This window comes from Astatotilapia calliptera, chromosome 19 (genome assembly GCF_964374335.1).
Source record: "Astatotilapia calliptera chromosome 19, fAstCal68.1, whole genome shotgun sequence".
NCBI classification, from domain to species: Eukaryota; Metazoa; Chordata; class Actinopteri; order Cichliformes; family Cichlidae; genus Astatotilapia; species Astatotilapia calliptera.
Window position 1 is genome coordinate 18,674,027 of NC_137440.1, and position 21,281 is coordinate 18,695,307.

Consider the following 21,281-nt stretch of genomic DNA (forward strand, 5'->3'; position numbering starts at 1 on the left):
AATTTACAACATAAATTAACAGAAAACTCTAAACTAGCTAACTAAGAGGCCTAGTTAGCTGGCTAGCAGAGACAAGACAGACTGACCTAACATAAATTACAACATAAATTAACAAAAAACTATCTAACTATCTAAGGAAGACTTTTTTTTTGTTATCAGACAGCAGACAACAAAGTGCACGTGCAAATGTGCAAACAAGAGCAGCAAGTGACAGTGTGACAAAAAAAACAAAAAAACACAACGTAACATAATAATAAGGTTTTGTGATGATGAATTGAGGTAGTGGAGGAACAGTAAACATTCCTTAGTGTAGCAGCAAAAATTAGGAAGTGCAGAAGTTAGTGCAGAAAGTCCAGTAATAATATTGTGCAAAAGAACATTTACAGGTTGGTGTGTACGATGGTTTGGTGGTGTAGGTCAGTATGTTTGCGCTTGTGTTGATTAGTCAGTCCAGTCTCAATGTTTTGAGGTAGTTGAGTTAAGCTGAGTGATAATGTTTGTGTGTGTATGTGTGCGTGTTTATCAGTCAGTCCCTTTTTGCTGAGGAGAAGGATGGCTTGTGGAAAAAAGCTGTTGCACAGTCTGGATGTGTGTGCCCGAATGCTTCGGTACCTTTTTCCAGATGGCAGGAGTGTGAAGAGTGTGTGAGAGGGGTGTGTCCGATCAGCCACAATGCTGGTGGCTTTGCGAATGCATCATGTGGTGTAGATGTCCTCAATAGAGGGGAGAGAGACCCCGATGATCTTCTCTGCTGTTCCCACTACACAACACATTGACCAATCAAAAGCTTCAGAATAGCTTGTTTGTTGCTTACCTTTACACTTTATTGTATGACTGATCATTGACAATTTATTGTACTTTGGCCATGTCTACCTTTGAGTATATTTAAAAGGTTGCTTTCCCAGCTGGTCAACATTTTGACAAACTCTGTGCTAACAGAAAGATTTGGGGAAAAGTAATAAAAGTAGTCATTAAAGGCAGTAGTGTTTCATAAATGGTAAGTTTTACATCAATAGCTTCCATTGGAGCATAATCCCCCCCCCCCCCCCCCCCCCCCACCCCAAAAACATCAGAAATGCAGATTTCTAGGGATCTGGCTATATATAAACAGCCATATCAGGTATATATAATTTGAGTAATTAGACCTTTTTTATTATTTACAAGACCTAAAATGCCAGCTCAGTCATGGACATGATCAAGATACTTTGAAAAAGCTGTACTGCAATTAATAGGCAATTTGTTTTTGTTCCTGTATCGTCTTTTGAAATAGTTTTGAAATCGTTTCACAGCAGTAGGCTCATTAAGCCTCGTGCTGCTTAGATACCAGCCGGGAAACCAGCATTAGAAAGTTTAAAACAGCCATGTGGGATACTCATTATGGCTTTGGAAGTTTTGTATGGACTTGGATAATTACCACAATATGTTTTTATGCTCGGAAGAAGATGAGTAATGCGGTTTTCTGCCTTTCAGGCTACTGTGAGGATTCACATTTAGAAACAATTAGATTGTCTTTCTGATACAGGTCGTGGTTTCTGCCACAGCTGTCACCCATCTGGCTTGTACCCTTTAGTGCCAAGCAACATGCCACCAAAATGAGGTAGACAAGAGATGGACTCAGATCCTGAGATTTTCTTGTTTGTATTAAGCTCCACTTAATGAATCTTTCCCTAAACACAGTGTCCCCACAATCACATTCTTTATACACAGAAACTGTCCGTTTTTCAAACACCAAGATTTTTTCGCATACAATAAATTATATTTGTGTTCTTTAAACTGTAATGTAGACATCAATCAGCAGCCCAGGAGGTAAAGCATGACATTTTTAACCCGATATGAGAAAGTTCTGTATATCCAGCATTGCAGAACAACATTATCATTCATATAAATGGTCTCGTCACACTCCTGTAGCTCTGTTTTTGGTCTCTACCATCTCCAAAAATGGACTTGGTTGGTTCACTGTGTCTAAAGCAGCTCCCAGCTGTGTTAGTCAGGTGTTTGGTGCTGAGCAGGAACTTTAAGGTAGATTTTAGAGCTTTTTTTTGCCAGAAATAGACAAAAAGGAGAGTCTATTTTAGTATATGCCCAAATATTTTCAGCAGATAGCCACACCACGCCCCCTCTGACTACCACTCAGCTCTTCTAACAGTGTAGCGATTGTCCATGAAGCATGCAACGTCATTATTTTCTGAGGAAACTGGCATCCTGTCTCCGCTTGAACGATGAGACTCTTCTGCCAGGCAAAAGCAGACTAACAGAGGGCTCACCGGCAGCTGTCGAGAAAGATTACAAAAGAAAGCATAACACAAGGCATCACAGTCTCGGGCTGGTGGTGAAGTGGTAATCTGAGGGCAGGCTTATCCAGCTGCCTGCACAGCTTTCTTGTCAAAATAATTTCCTTTTCTTCTTACTACTGGCTGTCACTTATCTGCAGGAAGTAGACACCCTCGTTTAACCCATGCTTCTCCTCGTACAAGTATTCAAGTTGCAATATTATATGCTTTGGAGCTGTTTCTGTTTTGCTAGGCGTGCGCCTGCTGGGTGCATGTGGCTTAATGATTAATTACAGACTACAGGCACACACGGGGGCTTTCCCTGTTTTATGAGCTAATTGTACTGTTTCACACATTGATGTCAATCTAAATTATGTGGACAGTTAAGAAACCCGAAAAAGGTCACACACGTCACAGAAAACTCAAGTGTCCTTGGGTGGTCACATTAGGAGGAGAACTGCACTTGTTTGTGAACTCTTTATCTGTATTTGTTCAGGGAAGGTTAACTGGCTCTCTGTTCCCTTTCCTTCCCTCATAGAGGGCCACTCGAGCCAAAGCCTTTGAGGACTTCCACTGGAGCAGGAATGGGTTTAATCACATGTATTGTACTGGCCTGGGAGGAGACACCGTGTCAGTTTAAGTTACATAAAAGTCTTGAAAATCTAATTTTCCCATTAGCCTCCTTGTGGAGTGTTATGCTCTTACACAAAACATCTTTTTCTGACAGTTTTGGTCGTTTCTGATGAGGGATTTCTATATTTTCAATTCAATTTTATTTATATTGCGCCAAATCACAGCAACAGTTGCCTCAAGGTGCTTTATATTGTAAGGTAGACTCTACAATAATATATACAAAGAAAAAATACAGAAATCATATGACCCGGTATGAGCAAGCACTTTGGCGATAGTGGGAAGGAAAAACTCCCTTTTAACAGGAAGAAACCTCCCAGCTAAGGGAGGGGCGGGGCCATCTGCTGCAACCAGTTGGGGTGAGAGAAGGAAAACAGGATAAAAGACATGCCTTGGAATAGAAACAGAGATTAACAAGTGTGATTCAATGCAGAGAGGTTTATTAACACATGTTGATTTAGAAAGGTGACTGAAAAAGAAATATTCAATGCATCTTGCATATTTTGTCTTTCTCATCATCAAGTAAGGATCCACATATATATATTTATTGGAAACTCAGTCCAATTAAAACCAACTAAATTCAGTCTCAATGGCATAATCAGGCTGTTGAATGCTTGAAATATGAGATTTCTGTAGGTCTGACATTACAGGCAATAAACACTTTTTCCCCTGGTTTAAATCTGCAAACTGCATTAGCCACTGTTCAAGGTGGCAACTTTCTAATTCATAACATCAATCTAATTGAGCTGCTAAGCCTTTTTAGATTTATTCAGATAAGTTGCCTAAAAACTTGGCCTATTGCAGGCATAATTATCCAAGGACACTGGTCCTGCTTTGTTTAAGAGGTACAGATTTTAAACCATGTTTTTAGGAGCTTTGTCCAATGTCGTTTTTTTTTATCCTGAGCTCTCAGTTAAAATCAGCTCCTGCAAGTTGCTGCAAATCTGTACGCTAAAAGCACCAACCTTTTGTTTTGGACCGAGTCGTGCTGTTCTCTATCCTGTTCCTGCAGTATGTTTCTTTTGATCCCAGATGGTGTTTTGGCTCCTGATGTTTGACCACAAACCCAAACACATGTACAACTCAATAGGATTATCATGGTTGTGCTGCAGTATCCCATACATGGCTCAGCTTTAACAGCAAGGACAGCTATTTAAGAATTCCCCTCCCGACATGACTGGAATACCTTGGGAACTTGCCAGAGACCAGACTGAGCCAAACGCACCAGCTCTTCACATGACCCGTGTGCCTCAGAAAGCAGGCCCGAGCGTCTTTGCACCACTAACTCTTCAGAAGATATTCTGGGATTCTGCTGAATGTTGACGTCAAGCAGTCGGACCGCACAGAAATTCCCCTTGTCTGCCCACCCAAACTGTGTGGCGTGGAGTGTGCCACCAGAGTAATTATACATATTTCAGCGGTTAATTAGAATGGGTTAACTGATGCGTTTAATAAGCCATCATTTGCAGCACTGAGAGGACGAGCCTCTTTTGTCAGACGGCCAATTAGAGCTCCTGTTGCTGCTCTCTGGGGTGGACTTCTATTAGTTTTGGCTGTATTTTAAAGCATAAAAATAGAAACCTTATTAGCCCTGCTAGCAGTATAGCTGTAGAGATCACAATGTTGGTCAGTTCACTAGTTTGAAATGGCTCAACAACTTAAAGTGTCCTGATTTTTGGAGAATAAAATAAAATACTCCCTCTTTCAAGTCTAAGGTTTCAGGTCATAATAAAAATTGTCTCGTCCTTACCAGATTCTAAAATGATTTAAATCCAACTTTAGATGGACAACACTATACGGCATATTGGATGTTATTATTTATCAAAGAAAAATTAAGTCAAAATACTGCAACAGAGTGTGAAAAGTACACCCCATAATGCCACAGCTGGTAAAACCACCTTCAGCAGACTTTGTCAGTCTCTCACGTCACTCTCGAGGAATTTTGGCTTCTTTTCAATGGGATTCAGTTCATTGAGGTTTGCAGGCATCTGTTTATACGCAGCACTTTTAAGGTCCCACCACAGCATTTTAATCATGTTGAGGTTTGGACTTTGACTGGCCATTGCAGCGCCTTCATTTTTTTCTTTAGTGCTGTACTTGAGATCATTGTCGTGTTGCATGACCCAATTTCAGCCAAGCTATAGCTGCCAGACAAACTCTCTCCTCTATAGCGGAGTTCATGGTCAAGTCGATGACTTCAAGGTGCCCGGGTCATGTGACTGCAAAAAAAGCCCAAATCGTCACACCACCACTGCCGTGCTGACAGTTGGTTTGAGGTGTTTGTGCTAATATGCTATGTTTTTGGTTTTCACTAAACATGGTGATGTGCATTATGGACAGAAATCAGTCACATCTGTCTAAAATTTTGTTGCAGCGGTATTGTGGTTTCATCCCTTGCAGCTTTGCAAATCTAAGCAGTTCTTTTTAGACAGATGACACTTTCTCTTGGTAATCCTGTCCAAACAAGCCATACTTGTTCAGTCTTTTTCTAATTGTGCTTTTGTGGAGTTTAGCATTTAACATGCTGACTTAGGCCTGGGGAGTCTGAGATGTAGCTCTTGGATTGGATTTTTTTTTGTTTTTGTTTGTTTGTTTTTTTGTTTTTTTTTGCAGTGTTGCATAGTCTGACCTTGGGGTGAAATTGGGACATCTACTCCTGTGAAGACTGGTAACCATCTTGAATGTTTTCCACTTGTTTATATTCTTTTTCGCTGTGGAATGGTGGACTTCAAGTTGTTTGGAAAGACCTTGAGAACAACACATATCTGGATGCTCCAGACTAGAAAGCTGCCAAAACATCTGTGTTTTATAGAGGAGCTCACACTCTCTGAGGAAGTTTATTTGATTGACACAGCGAGGCTGTATTTATCTATTATAAAACCTGCTATGGACAAGATGATTTGTTTTATTACGTTGAGAAATGTGAAATCATAGAATTTAAAGAATGTCTACTTTCTTTTTTCCATGAATTTGATAGCAGCAGCATCCATTAATAACAAATGTCCTCTTAAATGCTCTTTTTTTTTTTTTCCAGGTAGGATTTTTTTCACACTTTAGCTGATTTCACTATCATTCTCAAAGTTTGGAAAGCTTGTTCATGTTACAAGAGGAGGACATCATAAAACTGGAAAGAGACTGAGAAGCTTGTCATAAGTAATCTCAACTTCCCTTCAGGGTCAAAATATACTTTCCCATCATTTTGGCTGCATTGTGTGTTCTGGTCCTTTAATTGAAAGCAACCAGAGTTCCTTTTTTTAGTTCACGTCTTATCTGAGAGACTTCTTCAGATATAAAAACTCTCGGACTCCCACCGCCCACTGGAACAAAAACTTGGTTATCATGACCTCGCACTGCTGAGCAGAGAGTGTTTCCTCTTAGGCACGAGGGACAGAAAAGGGACACACAGCACATTAAGAGAGCACTTAAAATATGTGGTTATTAAACTTGGCCTTGGAAAAGATATTAACCAGGGAGAAGCAGAACAGCAGGAGGAACAACACTGGCGTTCTTTATGTGGCAGGTTTGTCGGAAAAACTCAAAATTTTGTCCAAACATCACATTCGGCGTGCTTCAGACCCAGCAACAGCCTCAGACAAAATCTGGTTCATCCCAAGGACAAAATACACAAACAAGCTAAACAATAAAACATATGCTGTGCAAGAGGGTTTGGGCCTTTACATAGAAACAGCTCCTCAAAGCAAGACTGAGCTTTAAATCTGCACCTAAAGGAGAAAGGACACCATCGCTGAAAAGAGGTGGTGCCCTATAGGACACAAAATATCAGCCACCTATAATGCACTCTTGAAATCTCTTTCCCCATCATTCGCACGTTGACTGCTCCTTAGCAAAGCAGAGCCAGTTATGCATTACTAGCAATACAGCTTGATGGCTACTTTCAGCTCCTTCCTTTCCACAAAGGTAGCTTTTTACACCAGATGCCCTTCCAGACACAACCCTAAAGAGAATTTTCATTTCTGGGTGAAACTGAAGTAGATGCCTTTTTGATTGCTAAATGAACATGTTAACCACTGCACCACTAGAGCCATGCTCACTAACAATATGGTGTAACACTTGTTTGTGCTTCAGCACACTCATGGATAGCAGCTGGTCTGTGTTGTGAGTAATATACAACAGTAGCAGTACAGACTTTGTAGAATTTTACTGCTGTTTATGTGCACTGCTGTCATCTTGGGTTGTGGAGTCTGGGGTGGGGTAGCATTACTCTGACTTTTGGAGTTGGAACTCCAACTCAAGTGGGAGGGGTTTCCAGTTGAAAATTCTGATTGGGAACTTGGTATTTCGGATTTCTAAATTCAAATTGAATGCCCCAAGATTTAGATCTTTGCTCATGTGATCCAAAATTTAGGAGTGGGGGAAGAAGTCCAGTTGCTTTGAATTTTAGCCCTGACTTTGAGAACCTACACAGGCATGCTAAATATAAAGTATCAGCTTACTAACATTGGATAGCATATAACTGTTAGCTTCAAGACCTGAAGATGCAAACGGTGTGGCTGCAGGCTCTGCTTTCTTAATTAAATCATTAGTCTGCAAATGACTTATCAAACAGAGTTAGTTCACATAGATAATAACCACTGTTTCACCTTTTAGCCAGCTGTTTCTGGAATTATATTAAAAGTAAATGTAATGAATTGCTTTGCTCTTCAAATGGCTGTAGGCTAATTAGCTAATGGGAGTGTGTATGAGTCCAAACTCTTTAGTAAAAGCTGCAGCCAACTGCCTCCATCTTTGAGCCACAGAGCTGCTGCTGCATGCCTCTTTCTGCTCCTTTGTAGGTGCAGAGCAGTGGCAGGCAGCTTCCTTTTGGCTGGGGACTGCAGGCAGTGAGCTGGCAGCCTGCTCTCTGACTGTGACATCACTTTTCCAAACACTTACCACTGGAAGGTTGTCCATATATGGAAGAGCTCCACTTTCTCCAGACTGTCAGGTCTATCCCGCTTTCCTGCATTGTGTGTGTGTGTGTGTGTGTGTGTGTGTGTGTGTGTGTGTGTGTGTGTGTGTGTGTGTGTGTGTGTGTGTGTGTGTGTGTGTGTGTGTGTGACAGAGAAAGATATAGCCGGTTTTACCTTACAAGGCAGACAGACTTGGCCATCTCTTCACATGTTTGCAGGAGCTTTGTGGTGACTCATCTTTCTACTCACAGCTCTCATACTGTAGTAAATGGATGGATTATGAGATTAGCAGCACTGGGGCTCAGACAAAAGGAACCCCCTTACCCACCTTGTCCAATAATCTATTATTTTTATAGCATGATGTTGGATTTAATTTTGTTGTTTTTACATCTCATTGTTATCCAACCTTGCTCATACCAGGTTGGACTTAAGAATGGACTTAATTCTTTGTGGCATAGAATTACAAAGGTGCAGAAAACATTCTGCACCTTTCTAATTTTGGTTAACATGATAGCATCACACAGTTGCTCCAGATTTGTAAGCTGCACATCCATGATGAGAAGTTTCTGTTCCGCCACTTCCCAAAGGTGATCTGTTGGATTGAGATCTGGTGACTGTGAAGGCCATTTGAATGCAGTGAGCTCAGCTCGGTCCAATAACCATACCAGATTCAAAGTCACTAAAATCAACTTTCTTTAACTTTAACTCTCAGTTGTGGATGGCTAAGTGAACTGTGTCACAGATGCTAATTTCTGAAGTGTTTCTGAGCCACAGAATTGTCCCTGTTTAGTAGGACCATTTTTTTCTTTGTCCACACTCACTAATTTACAACACGTTTGCATGGAGTGTCAGACTGGTTTCATTCATCCACACTTTGCATCATTCTTTGCATTTGCCAAGTGTGATGTGTGAACAGGCATCAGTTTTGGCAATGATTTTATTATTTATGCATGATCTCTCTTGGATTGTGCTTCTTTTCATTTTTAAGCGACTGTACGATCTTATGACCTCCTCTTGGATGTCAAATATTTTCTCCAAACTTTAGTTGGAGTTGGTTCATGTCATTGGATCCCAACTTATGACTAAACAGATTGAAAGAGGAGCTTCGTTCCTGCTGGATAATATCAAAACTGTTGGAAAGCATCTCAATAGTGACCGAAATTTTTAACACAACACCACAACATGAATGCAGCCCTCTTTGAAACCACTCCTTTATGTTTGCTTTACAGTCACACAAATAATTCCAGTTTGCTTAAAATATAAATGTAGTAAATATTTTTAAAGATATCCTGCTTATGTGTTACTGCCTGAACAATAATGAAAACATTTAAAGCAGTACCAGTACATGATATTCTGCATAATGAGGGGACTACTTTACTTTTAATACCTATAGCCTTTTAAATTCAAAGTGTGGCATTTGGTATAACTGCAATGCACTCTGCAAAACAACCTACCAAAATATGACTGGTCCCCTGGTGCCCCATCCACCAAAGCTACTGGACTGGAGTACTGTTACTTAGACACGTGGTTTTTCCATATTATGCTACTTTCTGCTTTTACCGCATTGCATTATTTTAAAGGTCTTGTTAGTTAGTGTTTTTGCAGATTAATTGCCTTATTGTAGATCAAGCTACAGAACAATAAATAAGTGATTAAAATCATCAACAGCTGGAACATTAAAGAGATACATGCATCAATGAATCTGTTATCATAATCCAATAATATCATTTTGAAAAGTGTTACTGGACATAATACGTGCATTAAATATTGGGAATATATTTGGATTATACAACCTGTGCATTATTAAGCTACTGAAGTAGGATTATAGGTTTTACTTGCATTAATGCATTTAAAGTTTAAATGCATTAAATTCTCCCTAGCAGAACAATTATCCAACATGCCTTCTTGTGAAGCTCCACTCTTCACATAAGAAGTCTGAAACAGGAAACAGGGCTGCACATGAGCACGAAAATCATGTTTACTATGCCTGTTTTCTACCATAATTTTATTTCTGTTTTCAATATTTTCTGGGGAGCCCCCACCGCTGAAAAAGAAAAATATCTAGAAACGCCCCTGTTTCTAGGTTACTTTCCTCTACTTCACTTTGAATGCACAGCTTTTAATTTTACTTTTTGATACTTTGACTTGCGGAAAGATTATTACCTCTAATTATTTAAATAAAACAATTGAAATTTAAAAAAAAGTACACTTGTTTTAGTCAGATTACAGGCCGAAAGATATTTGGCTCGACCCAGGCAGTCAACCTTGGTTATAAAGCCTCACCACTGACAGCCCAAGCAGCCAGTCTGCTTCGGGGAGGCGGTTTCTGAGTCCCAGAGGCGTCCAATCGGATTCCTGGGTCTGCTATCGATTCCAATTTGTCTGAGGCAAAGTTTTTGCGTCCGTCGCTCCTCGATACTAGACCTGCCTACTGAGGGCTGAATGCTCCTGCTTGGGGAAAAAATAGAGCAGATAGAAGAAGAAGAAAAGAGGCAGAGTTGGAGGGAGAGAGAGAAAAAGAGAGCGAGAGAGGGAAGCCGGGGGTGGACCGTTAATTTCATCCACACACCGTCTTGAATGCGTGGAGGAGAGTAGACTGAGCTGCTGTAAAAAAACATCACCTCGCCGAGGACCGGAGGACTTACGAGACAAGCAGAGAGCGTCTATATATAAAGCTTTATATATACATGTATAATATGGAACACTATGATGAAGAAAATTACTATATGCAACAAGAAGATGACTGGGATCGGGATCTCCTCTTGGATCCTGCATGGGAGAAGCAGCAGAGAAAGGTAAGGGCTTTGACTTCCTTCTGTCTCCCGTGCGGAAGTGGGATTGTTGCCTGTGATAATAATTAGGCTCTAATAACACAGCTCATTAATATTATCGCCACACATCCGCTTGGATGTGCACTTGGCGACTTTGGCTCCAGATCGATCCGTTAGTGGAGCCAGCAGACAACCAACGGCAGCCCCAAAAACCAGCTGGCAGTGGCTTGCTTTAATTATCAGGCTCATTATCGCGGCCAAAATCACCTGTACGGCTTCTTTGGGTACTTTTAAATACGGCTCCAAAACTTTTCTCGTCTACAGATCTCGGAGAGACTTGCGGATATCCCGCAGAGCTGTAGACGTATAGCGACCGTGTGTAGGAACAGCACTTTACGTGAAGCAGGAGGGAAAGCGTATGAGGAGGGACAATTAGAAGGCGGACGGGACGGCCACTTTTTCAGCGCAACAGATGTCAGCCATGCGCTTGACTGCATATGGTGTGTACCTGGCCCCTCCTGTCATCTGGCTTATGATGCGACGTGGATTAGGCCATGATTAACAACCCGGGGATGGAGTGTATTTGTGTGAGAAGGGGGGTAAACTCACCATAATTCCCTCCGACTCCCCTTTATTTAGCCATTTTACGCGCGGATTCTACGTATTTTCTAGCGCCACTAACAAAGGAGTACTTGTTTCTAGTTAGGAAGTTGTTTGCGGTGTTATTACCAGTGATAGAAAGTTAGCCATTTGACTTCTGACACTACTTTTCTTCCCCTTTGAGTGATTATGAGCGCTGTAACCCGAACTGCACACGGTTTATATTTTCAATAAAGAGCTTTAAGACGTCTTAACAAGTCCGGATCTTCTACACGCGTCTCCCAGCTGCTGCTCGTTTTCCAAATGGAATATGAATGGTCTGTTTCGAGAATGGGTGCTACTTTTCCCCTCCCTGTTCCCCATACTTGTCCTCTGCTTTGAAAAAGGGGGAAGAAAAACGCTGTGGAATCTGAGTAAGCTGTGGTTTGGTTTGGGCTGGGCTTGGATGGGAGCAAGCGTGCCCAAAAATGGTAATAATCGGCCCCTCTCGCTGCTGTTGGAAAACTTCTCCCCGAGTTTCTTTCTTGCTCTACGAAGCTCTCGGCTTCTGGTTTCCTGGATTATGTCATCGGCAGGCTGCTACCGGTCGAGAGCAGATAAAGGGGAAGTAAAGGAAAGGTATGCGGGGTTGATGTCAGGTGTGAACAGTAGACCGAAGTGCTTCGGACATCAGTAGGTAATTGTCTCCTGCTGGTGCTCCTTTAGGGGCTTTTGGTATATAAAGGTCATCATGCAACAAACGGGCAAGTTTCACCTGGCTGTTTTGTTCTGCCCATATCGCAAACAAGTCAGAATTTGTGGTGAAACACTTGCCTGTGATAACCTGCACATTCCTGTGCCTGCATGGCCCTCATTGATCTAATCATCCAGCAGAGAGCAAGGATATTTATTCATGTAAAATTCCCCTTGTCTGACAGAGCACTGATGATGGGTTATGTTGAGGTCTGACCAGACACAATTGCAGACTGAGAGGGATCACAGCAGCCCCCACCTTCCTCTGCAGGCCTGCACCTCTGTCCTTTGCCCCAAGGAGGGCATGGATAACTGTCACACGCGTGCACACTTCTCCGTGTGCATGTGTGCACGCAGCACTGAAAAATTCCTCCCAAGCTTCAGCAATCAGCTCTACTGCTGATGTACAGATAACCAGGAAGCCTTTCAGTCTCTCCCTCATAACTTTCTTTATTCTGATCTTAGTGTTTAAGTGCTTCAACATCTAAGATGTTGGTCACTGTACTTAAACATAAAATGAAACGATAGCTGATTATTTGAAGGTTTTTGCTGTTGTAGAATATAACTGGAGTTATCTAAACTCACTGTTGTTTGGATACTGATACAGACCACCAAGATGTGATAATTAGGTGGATAAAAATTTACAACTAAATTAATTCTCTTTGGGTCCAAGTGGCCATATGTGTCCATGCTGGGTGTCTCTTTACTGTTCAAGTGTCTTTTAAACTTTTTAACAGTGCAAAAGTACAAAAAAAGAGCACATTACACAGGTGAGGGCTTTTTTTCCAGGCTCTTTTGCAATTCACTAACACACACACACACACACACACAAAAGCCTGGCGTGTCTGAGAGTGCTTAAAATATTTGGAGTCCGATACAAGTCTTAACCTGACTCCCACGCACAAAGATATCTTCTAATCTTGAAATCCTAATGTCTTTGCATACCCAGGTGTCTGCTGCCCTCTGCCAAAGGTTACATGAAGCTCACATATTGTCACCTTTATCACATGATACATTCCTTAGTGATCACTCTGAGTGAACTTTATCGTCGCGCTCCTTTAATTTTTGGTCATTTTGTTTTTCTGTAGCTGGAAGGTGGAGTTCAGGTGTTAACTGCTCTAGCTAATTTGTCCAGGTTTGTCCTTATAAGGGTATGAGTTGCAGCACGTTCCACCAGATCTGCCTGTAAACCTCCCGCCTCCTACTTCCCATCTCACACACCCCTAAACTCTGTGTTCCCAACCCACACCCACATTCCCCTGGCCAGACTCTACAAGCCAGGTCACAGATCAGAGTCTCTGATCTCACGATTTGTTCACCTTCGCCAATAAAGTGGAGACAGACGCAGAGCATACCTGTTCTCTGAGGCAAAGAGCAGAAAAGTGGTGTGTCTCTTTAATTTGTGATGACTGCCGGCAGCAGAATCAGCGTGCTGATCAATAGATTTCTCTGAATTGTGATGTCAGAGAGTTCATGTGCTATGTGGCCAGGAAGGCTTTGCAGAGGCTTGCCTGTCTGTGTGATGCATATGTGGGAAGTGTCTGTAAAGCGAATCAGTCACCACTGTGATCAATCAGCACTGGGCGTGGCTGTCACAGGCAGCAGACTTCCCAATTCGGCACCCTGACCAACATCCACGTACAGTCACTCAACCTCTTCTGGAAGAAGTAGCACGATTAATTTGATAAGCAATAATTTCAATAACTGAAGTAAAAATTTCAAAGATTTTCCCATGTGGCGATGTGCTGAGTGATTTCCTTCACCATACATGGATATTTTAGTTCTGTAAATAAGCAAGTCTGTTGGCTGCTCGTGTCCTAAAAAACATCAAGTTTCATCACTCAGGAAACTGACTCAACACATGAATGACGGTGTGACGTTTTACTTCTAGTAAGAAAACCTTTAAGAGATGAGTGTTTTGTTCCACACTGGCAGCTGTTTGCTACATTGCATAATAGGATGTGTAATGTCAGCTCTGGCCACCTCTCAAAATGCTTCCTGTCATCAAATTCCTCTGTTCCCATGATGCACCTTTCCAAACCCTGTTTTTTTTTTTTTTAAACAAAAGGAGAAGAGTGTCAGATCGTTGGTGACAAAGCGGTGGATGTCAAAAGAGTAAAAAAACCCTCCAGCCACCCACCTTCCTCTCTGTCTCTGTCTCCCAGGCAGCTCTGCTCTCCACACTGATCAAGGCGTCAAGTGCTGAAATGTTGCTCCTCTTCACTACATAAAACATGAGCAGGCTGAAGAGTGTGTCACATTTATTTTCCATTTTCAGTAAACTGCCCGTCTGTGTCATGTGATGTTTTCCTTGCTGCGGCCTGTCATTGAGCCCTGATGACCACTGCCACCAAGGACTGCACTCAATCATATGATTAAACTCACATGTGCTTATCATCGTTTGTGTACATAGCGCTTGAATGATATTTTGAGCCAGTAAAATGTCATTTTGTCAGTGACCTTATGAGAGAAACAGTTATAAGTCTTATAATAGCAGTTAAATGAAACACACGATAGGACTGAGATATGCAGAAAATATGAACAACAAAAGAGAAAATGCTTTTTTTTTTTTTTTTTTTTTTAAACTTGTGAGGGTCAGTTTAGGAACATAAATTTACACATGTGAATTTAGTTTGTTTAAATATACAATACAATCTAATAATATGGATAATATTTGCACTATTTCCGGTCTACAAACACAGAAACAAACACACACAGTCAATGGGAAGAGTTGTTGCTCAGCCAGCTTTGAGGTAAAACATTCCCAGCATGTGCTTTGCACAATGTGCAATAGTCAAAGTTATAGTGTTAAAATATGTCCACAGTCATGGTTTAACATGTGAACAAATTCAGGTTATCCGCTTCCTCGGGGTGAGACAGGCTACAAAAAAATACAAGCAAAGACATTTTCTTGGTTTATCCTAAACCGTTTCCAAGTTTGGAAGATGAATTTGTGTTAATGTTCTTTATATCTTCCTAGGAAAATGGGAAACATTTATTAATATGTATGTAAACATGGATTTAAATACAGAATATAAGGTAAAAACAGAGTTTTAAGCGCTAATGAGCTTGAAAGTCAGTATTTGGTATGGCGATCTTTATTCTTCACGCAGCCTGAACTTTCTTAGGAAAGTTTTCTTCCCTTGATGATTCTGATTACGAGACTGGACGTCAGTGGAAAAAGCAGCCAAAGACCTTCAGAAAGCCTGGAGAGCTATTGCCAAGGTTAAGAAGACGAGATGTGACATGTTGCTGGGATGTGTTAGCCACTCTCCCATTTCTGTGATGTATCTTTATATTTAGAGGACTTTTAAAAAAAACAAAACAAAAAAAAAAAACTATTGCGAGACTGTGAAGTCCCGGTCGTTTCTCCGATGCGGCCTTTATCTGATTCAGAGATGCTTCAGGGAAGTGAGCAACCTTTTGTCTGTTTGTCAGCAGGAGGCGGTTCAGCATCCTTTTCTCAGTCACTTAGTCATCTGTCAGGGTGGCTGCAGCTCCCCGTGAAGCACTAAAAAGTCTCAAAATTCAATATGTGAGTGAAAGATATCTTATTAGAAGACTCAGGAACTCCCAGGTGGATCCTACTGTTGTGGTTACTGCCGCCAGACTATAAATCCCAACAGGGGCTCCCAGGAGAAGCAGTCATGATACCCCGGTCACGGCTCTCAGGGCTCTGTCTCGTTTTCTGTATTGATGGGGTCACATGCTGACACCCAGGCTGAGAGCGCACAGGATCATCCACTCTCCCCATCATAGGAAGTTTTATGTGCGTGCTCCTAGCTCAGCTGGAGGGGTGTGCTCAGAGGAGTTGTGCAAATTTTATATTCCAGATATTAAAGAGCAGATGTTTTATCTTGAATTGAAATGCAGTGGTTTAATGACACAGACGTGTTTATAATTTTGACTGAAATAGATTTTTATTCATGAAAGAAGCATTTACTGTCAACCTGTTGAATGCCATATGCACGTTCCCATGAAAAACTGAATGTCTTCCATGTTTCTTCCAGTTTTCTCATTTGGGATTCAAACCAAAAACAAGATTCCTGCCATGAAACTGCTTCCTTTCTTCTTTTGTAAAATCTTCCTGTAAACTGATCCGGCGTGAACGCAATGTGGGTTTGATGGAGTCTGTTTCATAATTAGCTGAAACATCTTGTTATCTGCTGCTAATGAGAAGCTTTCAGTCTGGAGGAAACCCTCTCCTCTTTATGGCCTGAAGCTTTTGGTGGATGTACGGTGTGTCAGAAGACTGACCTGTGTCTAATGACTCTTACATAACCCCACTCTGCGTCTCAAGAAGGTGTTTTATTCTGCTGGGGCTTTAGTTGGAGGACTGGTGTCACTGTTTGCCCAGGAAATGTCAAATTGAAGGAGCTGTTTTTACTTTAATTGCTTCTTATGTGATGTTCCCTTACTGAGTTCATAATTTTTGGAAGAACTACTGGATGCACTGGCACACAGTTGGACATTAATGGTTCTCAGATGTAACTCAATGAGTTTTCATGATTCCCAGCTATGCTATGAAGTAGGTATTGTCTGTATCTTGTGAGTCTGTGTGTGTTTGTCTTCAGGGGAAAGTTGAGACCTGACGACACCTTCTTTCTTCAACCGCACAGGCTTTTTTGAGTTTATATTGACTGGATTTGTCAAGGAAATAACACTGCAACTGTGCAAGGTAAAGGCATGAAACTTTGTTAGTTCAAAGTAAAGAGTGCTGGAATCAGAGGGGCAAATGTCAGTTCCCACTTTATGTCTAGTTTCCTTATGAAGTGCAGGAGTATTTTCTCAGAACTCACTGGCATTGTGGTGGGATCTTTTTTCTGGCATGAGTGTGCTTTAGGTCCCTGCATTTGGAGCATTGCTTAGTGTTTAGTTTTTTTTCACCTGAATTTTTCCTTGGATACAGATTTTCCTGATCAGATGCTGCTGGAAGAATTAGTTTAAACTTGAATATCTGAATAGCCATGTGCAGCACTGTGGATGTATCTCCTCTGTGTGTGTGTGTTACCATGCAGTGAGAGCCAGCGACTGAGAGAGTTGTTCCCAGCTGTCTGAAGAAAGAAGGTCAGACCGCTGCACAACTTCTCGTCCGTTCTTGGCCTGCAAAAACATTTCCATGCTGTCGGTGAAATTCTCATCGCTGAACAGTTTCTCTTTTATTTGTTTCAGGAAGGTGCATGCTAATCTATCCTCATCCAGCTGAACAGTACATCTTAGTTTGTAAGAATCCACTGTTTGAAAAGTCAAATGTGAGCAATTACCAGGCTCTTATCTGAGCAGCTCCCAAAGGCCCAGGCCCTGATGCAAATTCTTGACTTTTCTCTAGCTCCAAATTTAGAAACGTTGTATATAGAAGTCAACCCCAAGCCATCGGTCATTAAAACAGTTTCAAGACCCATTGTTCAGTGAATTTTAATTACTTAGTTTCACGGGTTTGGATACGTTTGACTGCTTTGCTTCATTTGAAGTTTCATGAATGACAATTAATGCTGCATAGACTGCAGTTTGTTGTTATGTGTACGTTATTGTAGCTTCTTTGAGACCCCAGACTTTTTAGATTCTGCATTAACTCTGAGCTTTGGGGTCAAGGTGCTTTCCTGTGGAGACGACACTGCCGATCCCAAAAAAATAAATCTGCTCAATACCCAATATGCAACCATGTGTGGATCCACTGCACACTTATGATCACATGTTTTCAATACCGAACGACCCAGAGGGGCGTTTATAGGTGATCTGTCTGCATGTTTCCAAGAATTTTTTTCATGCACCACATGGGAAGGATGTAGTCGAGTCTTTCTTCCGCTAATGCTATTAATCACACCACATGCATTCTCAAGTGCATGTGCTGACTGCTTTGAAGCCAGGAGGGGGTTTGTACTGTACTCAGAAGGTCTGTGCACATGCTAGTGTATTAGCTTTAAGCCTCCTCATGGGAGCAGCTGTAGTGCGTTTCCTATACAGAAAAAAAAGGGGGAAAAAAAGCTTTGAGTAAACAGACACCATGGTAAAAACAGGGCGCAGGCACACCTTTCCATTCATTCATCTGTGTGGGTGTAGCTCAGGGGCAGAGAAAGGAGAGCATGGGGGGGAGGAGGCAGTGAGTGGAAGAAGAGACTCGGACAGAGGAGCTTTCAGGGCTCGGGACAAAGAGAGTGTGTTCAAGAGGCCGTCTATTGTCACATTGTCAACCTGGATTCAATAATTCATCATCATCAGCAAGGTTAGAGTTTGAGCTATCAAATGACTTCCCTCTTCAGGTGCTTTAGCTTACCATAAACACCGGAAACTGGGGAGACGGCTAACCTACACCGATTAATAAAAGAGAAGATTTGTTTCTATTCCTCAGTTTTTGTAGAAGGAAAAAAAAGATGGTATGGTACAGTCACATGGGTCCAGAGACTGGTCAGTGACCACCTGCTAACCACCAGTTATGAGGGCAAAAATTAGTATTCCCCAACTGGTTGCCGACAGTCGCTGTGGAAAGCTTCATTCATCCAGTCCTAGAGCAACTGCAAAAAGTGTCACACCCTCATTGTGAAAGATTTTGCCCAGCGATGTCCAGCAACTGCTTGACAACTGGTTGGGAAATACATGTTTTTCCTGAGAGAAATGTGGTTGCCAAGCAATCTCTAGCTAAGCTAACCAAGCTACTTTTTTATTTTTTTATTTTTATTTTTTACATTTAATAGACAGACATGTAAGGCATATAAACCTCCTCATTACATCTATACCAGATAGCAGGTAACCTTGTTTTCTAGAATTTGCTTTTGAGTTCTTCATTTAACATTGAAAGAAATGGTAAAACAGGACTCATAGCACTTAATGACCAGCTGCAAAGTTTCCAGACTGAGGGGAAAAAACAGGAAGGACATTCCTAATTAGCAAACTAGCTAAGAACATGGTCAAATTAAATGGATTTCCAGGAAGCAGTTTGCCACCCTTTTTACAGAAAAAATTTTTTTTTTTCTTTATCAAAAATCTGCTTTTGCTGATCACTTCCCACATGATGTAAAATTGTTTCTTGGATGGCTTAACTGATTTTGGAAGCTCACTGACAAAGTGGATGTGAAAAACTCATCAGATATAGGGTTAAAAACAATCACTACAAACATCATTCCATAACATCAGCTTGAAACATCTTATCCATCATATTATATTTTCTTTTTCATTCCTTTCATCCGTTTCTCTCCCTCGCTTCCCGTTATTTACTTTCTCTCCACTATCTATCCCCCTTTGTGTGGCTGAGTGGGTGGCAATGGATTTAAGGAAAACTTGTTTTGTTTTTTTCCTCCGTGCTTGTTTTAGTCTGGGCATGTTGAAATCTCCCTCCAGCTTTATCAGGAAGCCACTGCGCACAGGGTGGTGCATCACTGTTTGCACTGTGTGTAGTAAATGGGCAATTGGAGCATTTGAACAATACAGGCGGGATGTTTCTTAGTGTTTTATTTACACTGTGGGCAATTAAGTCTAATTCAGAAGGAGTCAAATTCACTGCAGTGACTAAGCCTTCCTAGGTGGCCAGAAAGAGATGAGAGGAAGTAAATATGAAGATGAAAATGATCCTGTGAGTGATAATAAGTGAGTTCTTGGCGTGGGGAGTGTCACTGGGAAAATTGAGGCCGGGGGCTATTTGTTCTGTTGTACTCCTACACTCTTCTAAAGTGGGACAAGTATTGAACGTCTGAATTTCAATCAGTGGCTGCTATTGATCCTGTGCTCCACCGGCACTCATGGTCAGCTAGAGCGGACTCCCTGCAGGCACGTCACATTGTGGTCTGATGACTCTGAGCTGTTTGTGATACGCGTTTAAATTGCACAGTAGCAGCGAGGGCTGAGCGACACCTCGGCTCCCTGCCCTGCTCTCTTTTGTCAGTTTCCTGCAGGATTAGCCTGCAACCTCCTGACGTCACTTCATTTATGACGGTAAGCAGCAGCAGCAGCAGCTTCTGTGAAGTGCTCGCAGCAGATCTCATTACAAGTTGTAACTGACACCTCCCCTTGATGGCCCCACCCCAGCAACCCAAAGCAGGAGGAAAGCCAGCCTGCTGCTTGTTGGTGTGTAGTGGAGAGCCCTCGGCAGAGCGGTGGGGCAGCAGAGTGGTTTAAGCTGCATGAAGTGCTGGCAGGTGCTGGTGCTGGTGGATGGACTTTAGGAGGGAGGGTGGTACAACCGTCACAGTAGCTAACTGTGGAGTTGAGTTGTAGTCTTGGCAGATGTGTGTCCTCCTGAACGCCCATAAAAGTCTTCCCACACTTTGTTTTTCTCAGTTTTTTTGAAGGATAATCTCTATGACCAAAAACCAATACAGCTCAGAACAGCCAGAGGAGAAACGTATATCACATATCACTTTATCCACTGGTGTTGGATGGTTTTATTTGTATGAAGTTTTCTCTCCTTTCTGTTGATGATAAATTGTGGTTCAGCTGTGTTGCCCTGAGCACAGAGTTTCTCTCAGGAGCAAAACAAAAATAGGAATAAAAGAACTTAAACTGGGTAAAATGGGGTACATTCATCCTTTCTAATAAGTCAAGTTATCCATTTCTTGGTGCGTTTGATGGCTTTGATTTATGAATCAATCACTGATCCAGCTGAAGGTCATCTCAGCCGAGCATTTACTAGATGAGACTCCAAAGGAAGAAAGAAGAAAGGCCACGGCTCGTTTCAATACTTTCATTAAAGTGTTTCATGTGGGGCCGGTGTGCCTCCATCATAGCTCTCTGCACTTTCTCCAGGACATTTATCTCAGCTTGCAGCATCAGTCTAATCTAGGCTTGTGTAGCCATTTTTGGTCATTCTTCCAGATGTGGGAATATGGGCCCACATTTAAATTATTTTTATAGTCCACATACCATGTGACTTTTTGCTATTTGCTGTTTCTCTAAACGAGCAATGAGCAAATCATCCATCATAAGTCTTAAAAAGGGTTTCATAAACTTCATACAGGATTATGTGTACAATTACAAATGTAACTGCCACAGAAAATATGTGGTGCACATATTTAGATGGAAGCGTTTGATTGGAGCTTTTCTGCCACGTTTATTCTGAAAAACTGATATTTAAGCTAAACTCTGATGTTCTTTGGGGTCAGCAGCAGGTTGGCACCACTTTAAGGGGCTGTTTCATGTTAGAGCAGGTCAGTGGCCCCTGGAGCTGAGCTGTATAGGTCAAGGACGCTGTAACCAAGGTTTGGGTGCATGTATTACTTGGACCTTTGGCAGTGCTCGTTTCTGTTGAAGAAAATTTTCAGTTCAGGTTTTTTTTCTGAACTGAGAGTGTTACCACTTCTGTGTTTGACTCGCAGGTGGAACTGATGAACACGAAGTTTAATTTTGTATGTCTGGCTATCAACAGCATCAGACTGCAT

General features: G+C 41.7%; 1 protein-coding gene across 5 annotated transcripts in view; it reads left to right on the top strand.

Moving 5' to 3' along the window:
• Positions 1–10,115: 10,115 nt before the first annotated feature.
• Positions 10,116–21,281, top strand: part of actn1 (actinin, alpha 1) — a 56,427-nt gene continuing 45,261 nt past the window's right edge. For all 5 annotated transcript variants that reach the window (XM_026151354.2, XM_026151349.2, XM_026151351.2 and 2 more), the window contains exon 1: positions 10,116–10,605. In XM_026151354.2, coding sequence (XP_026007139.1) covers positions 10,498–10,605 — 108 coding nt within the window. In that variant the 5' untranslated portion in view covers positions 10,116–10,497. The remainder of the gene's footprint in view (positions 10,606–21,281) is intronic.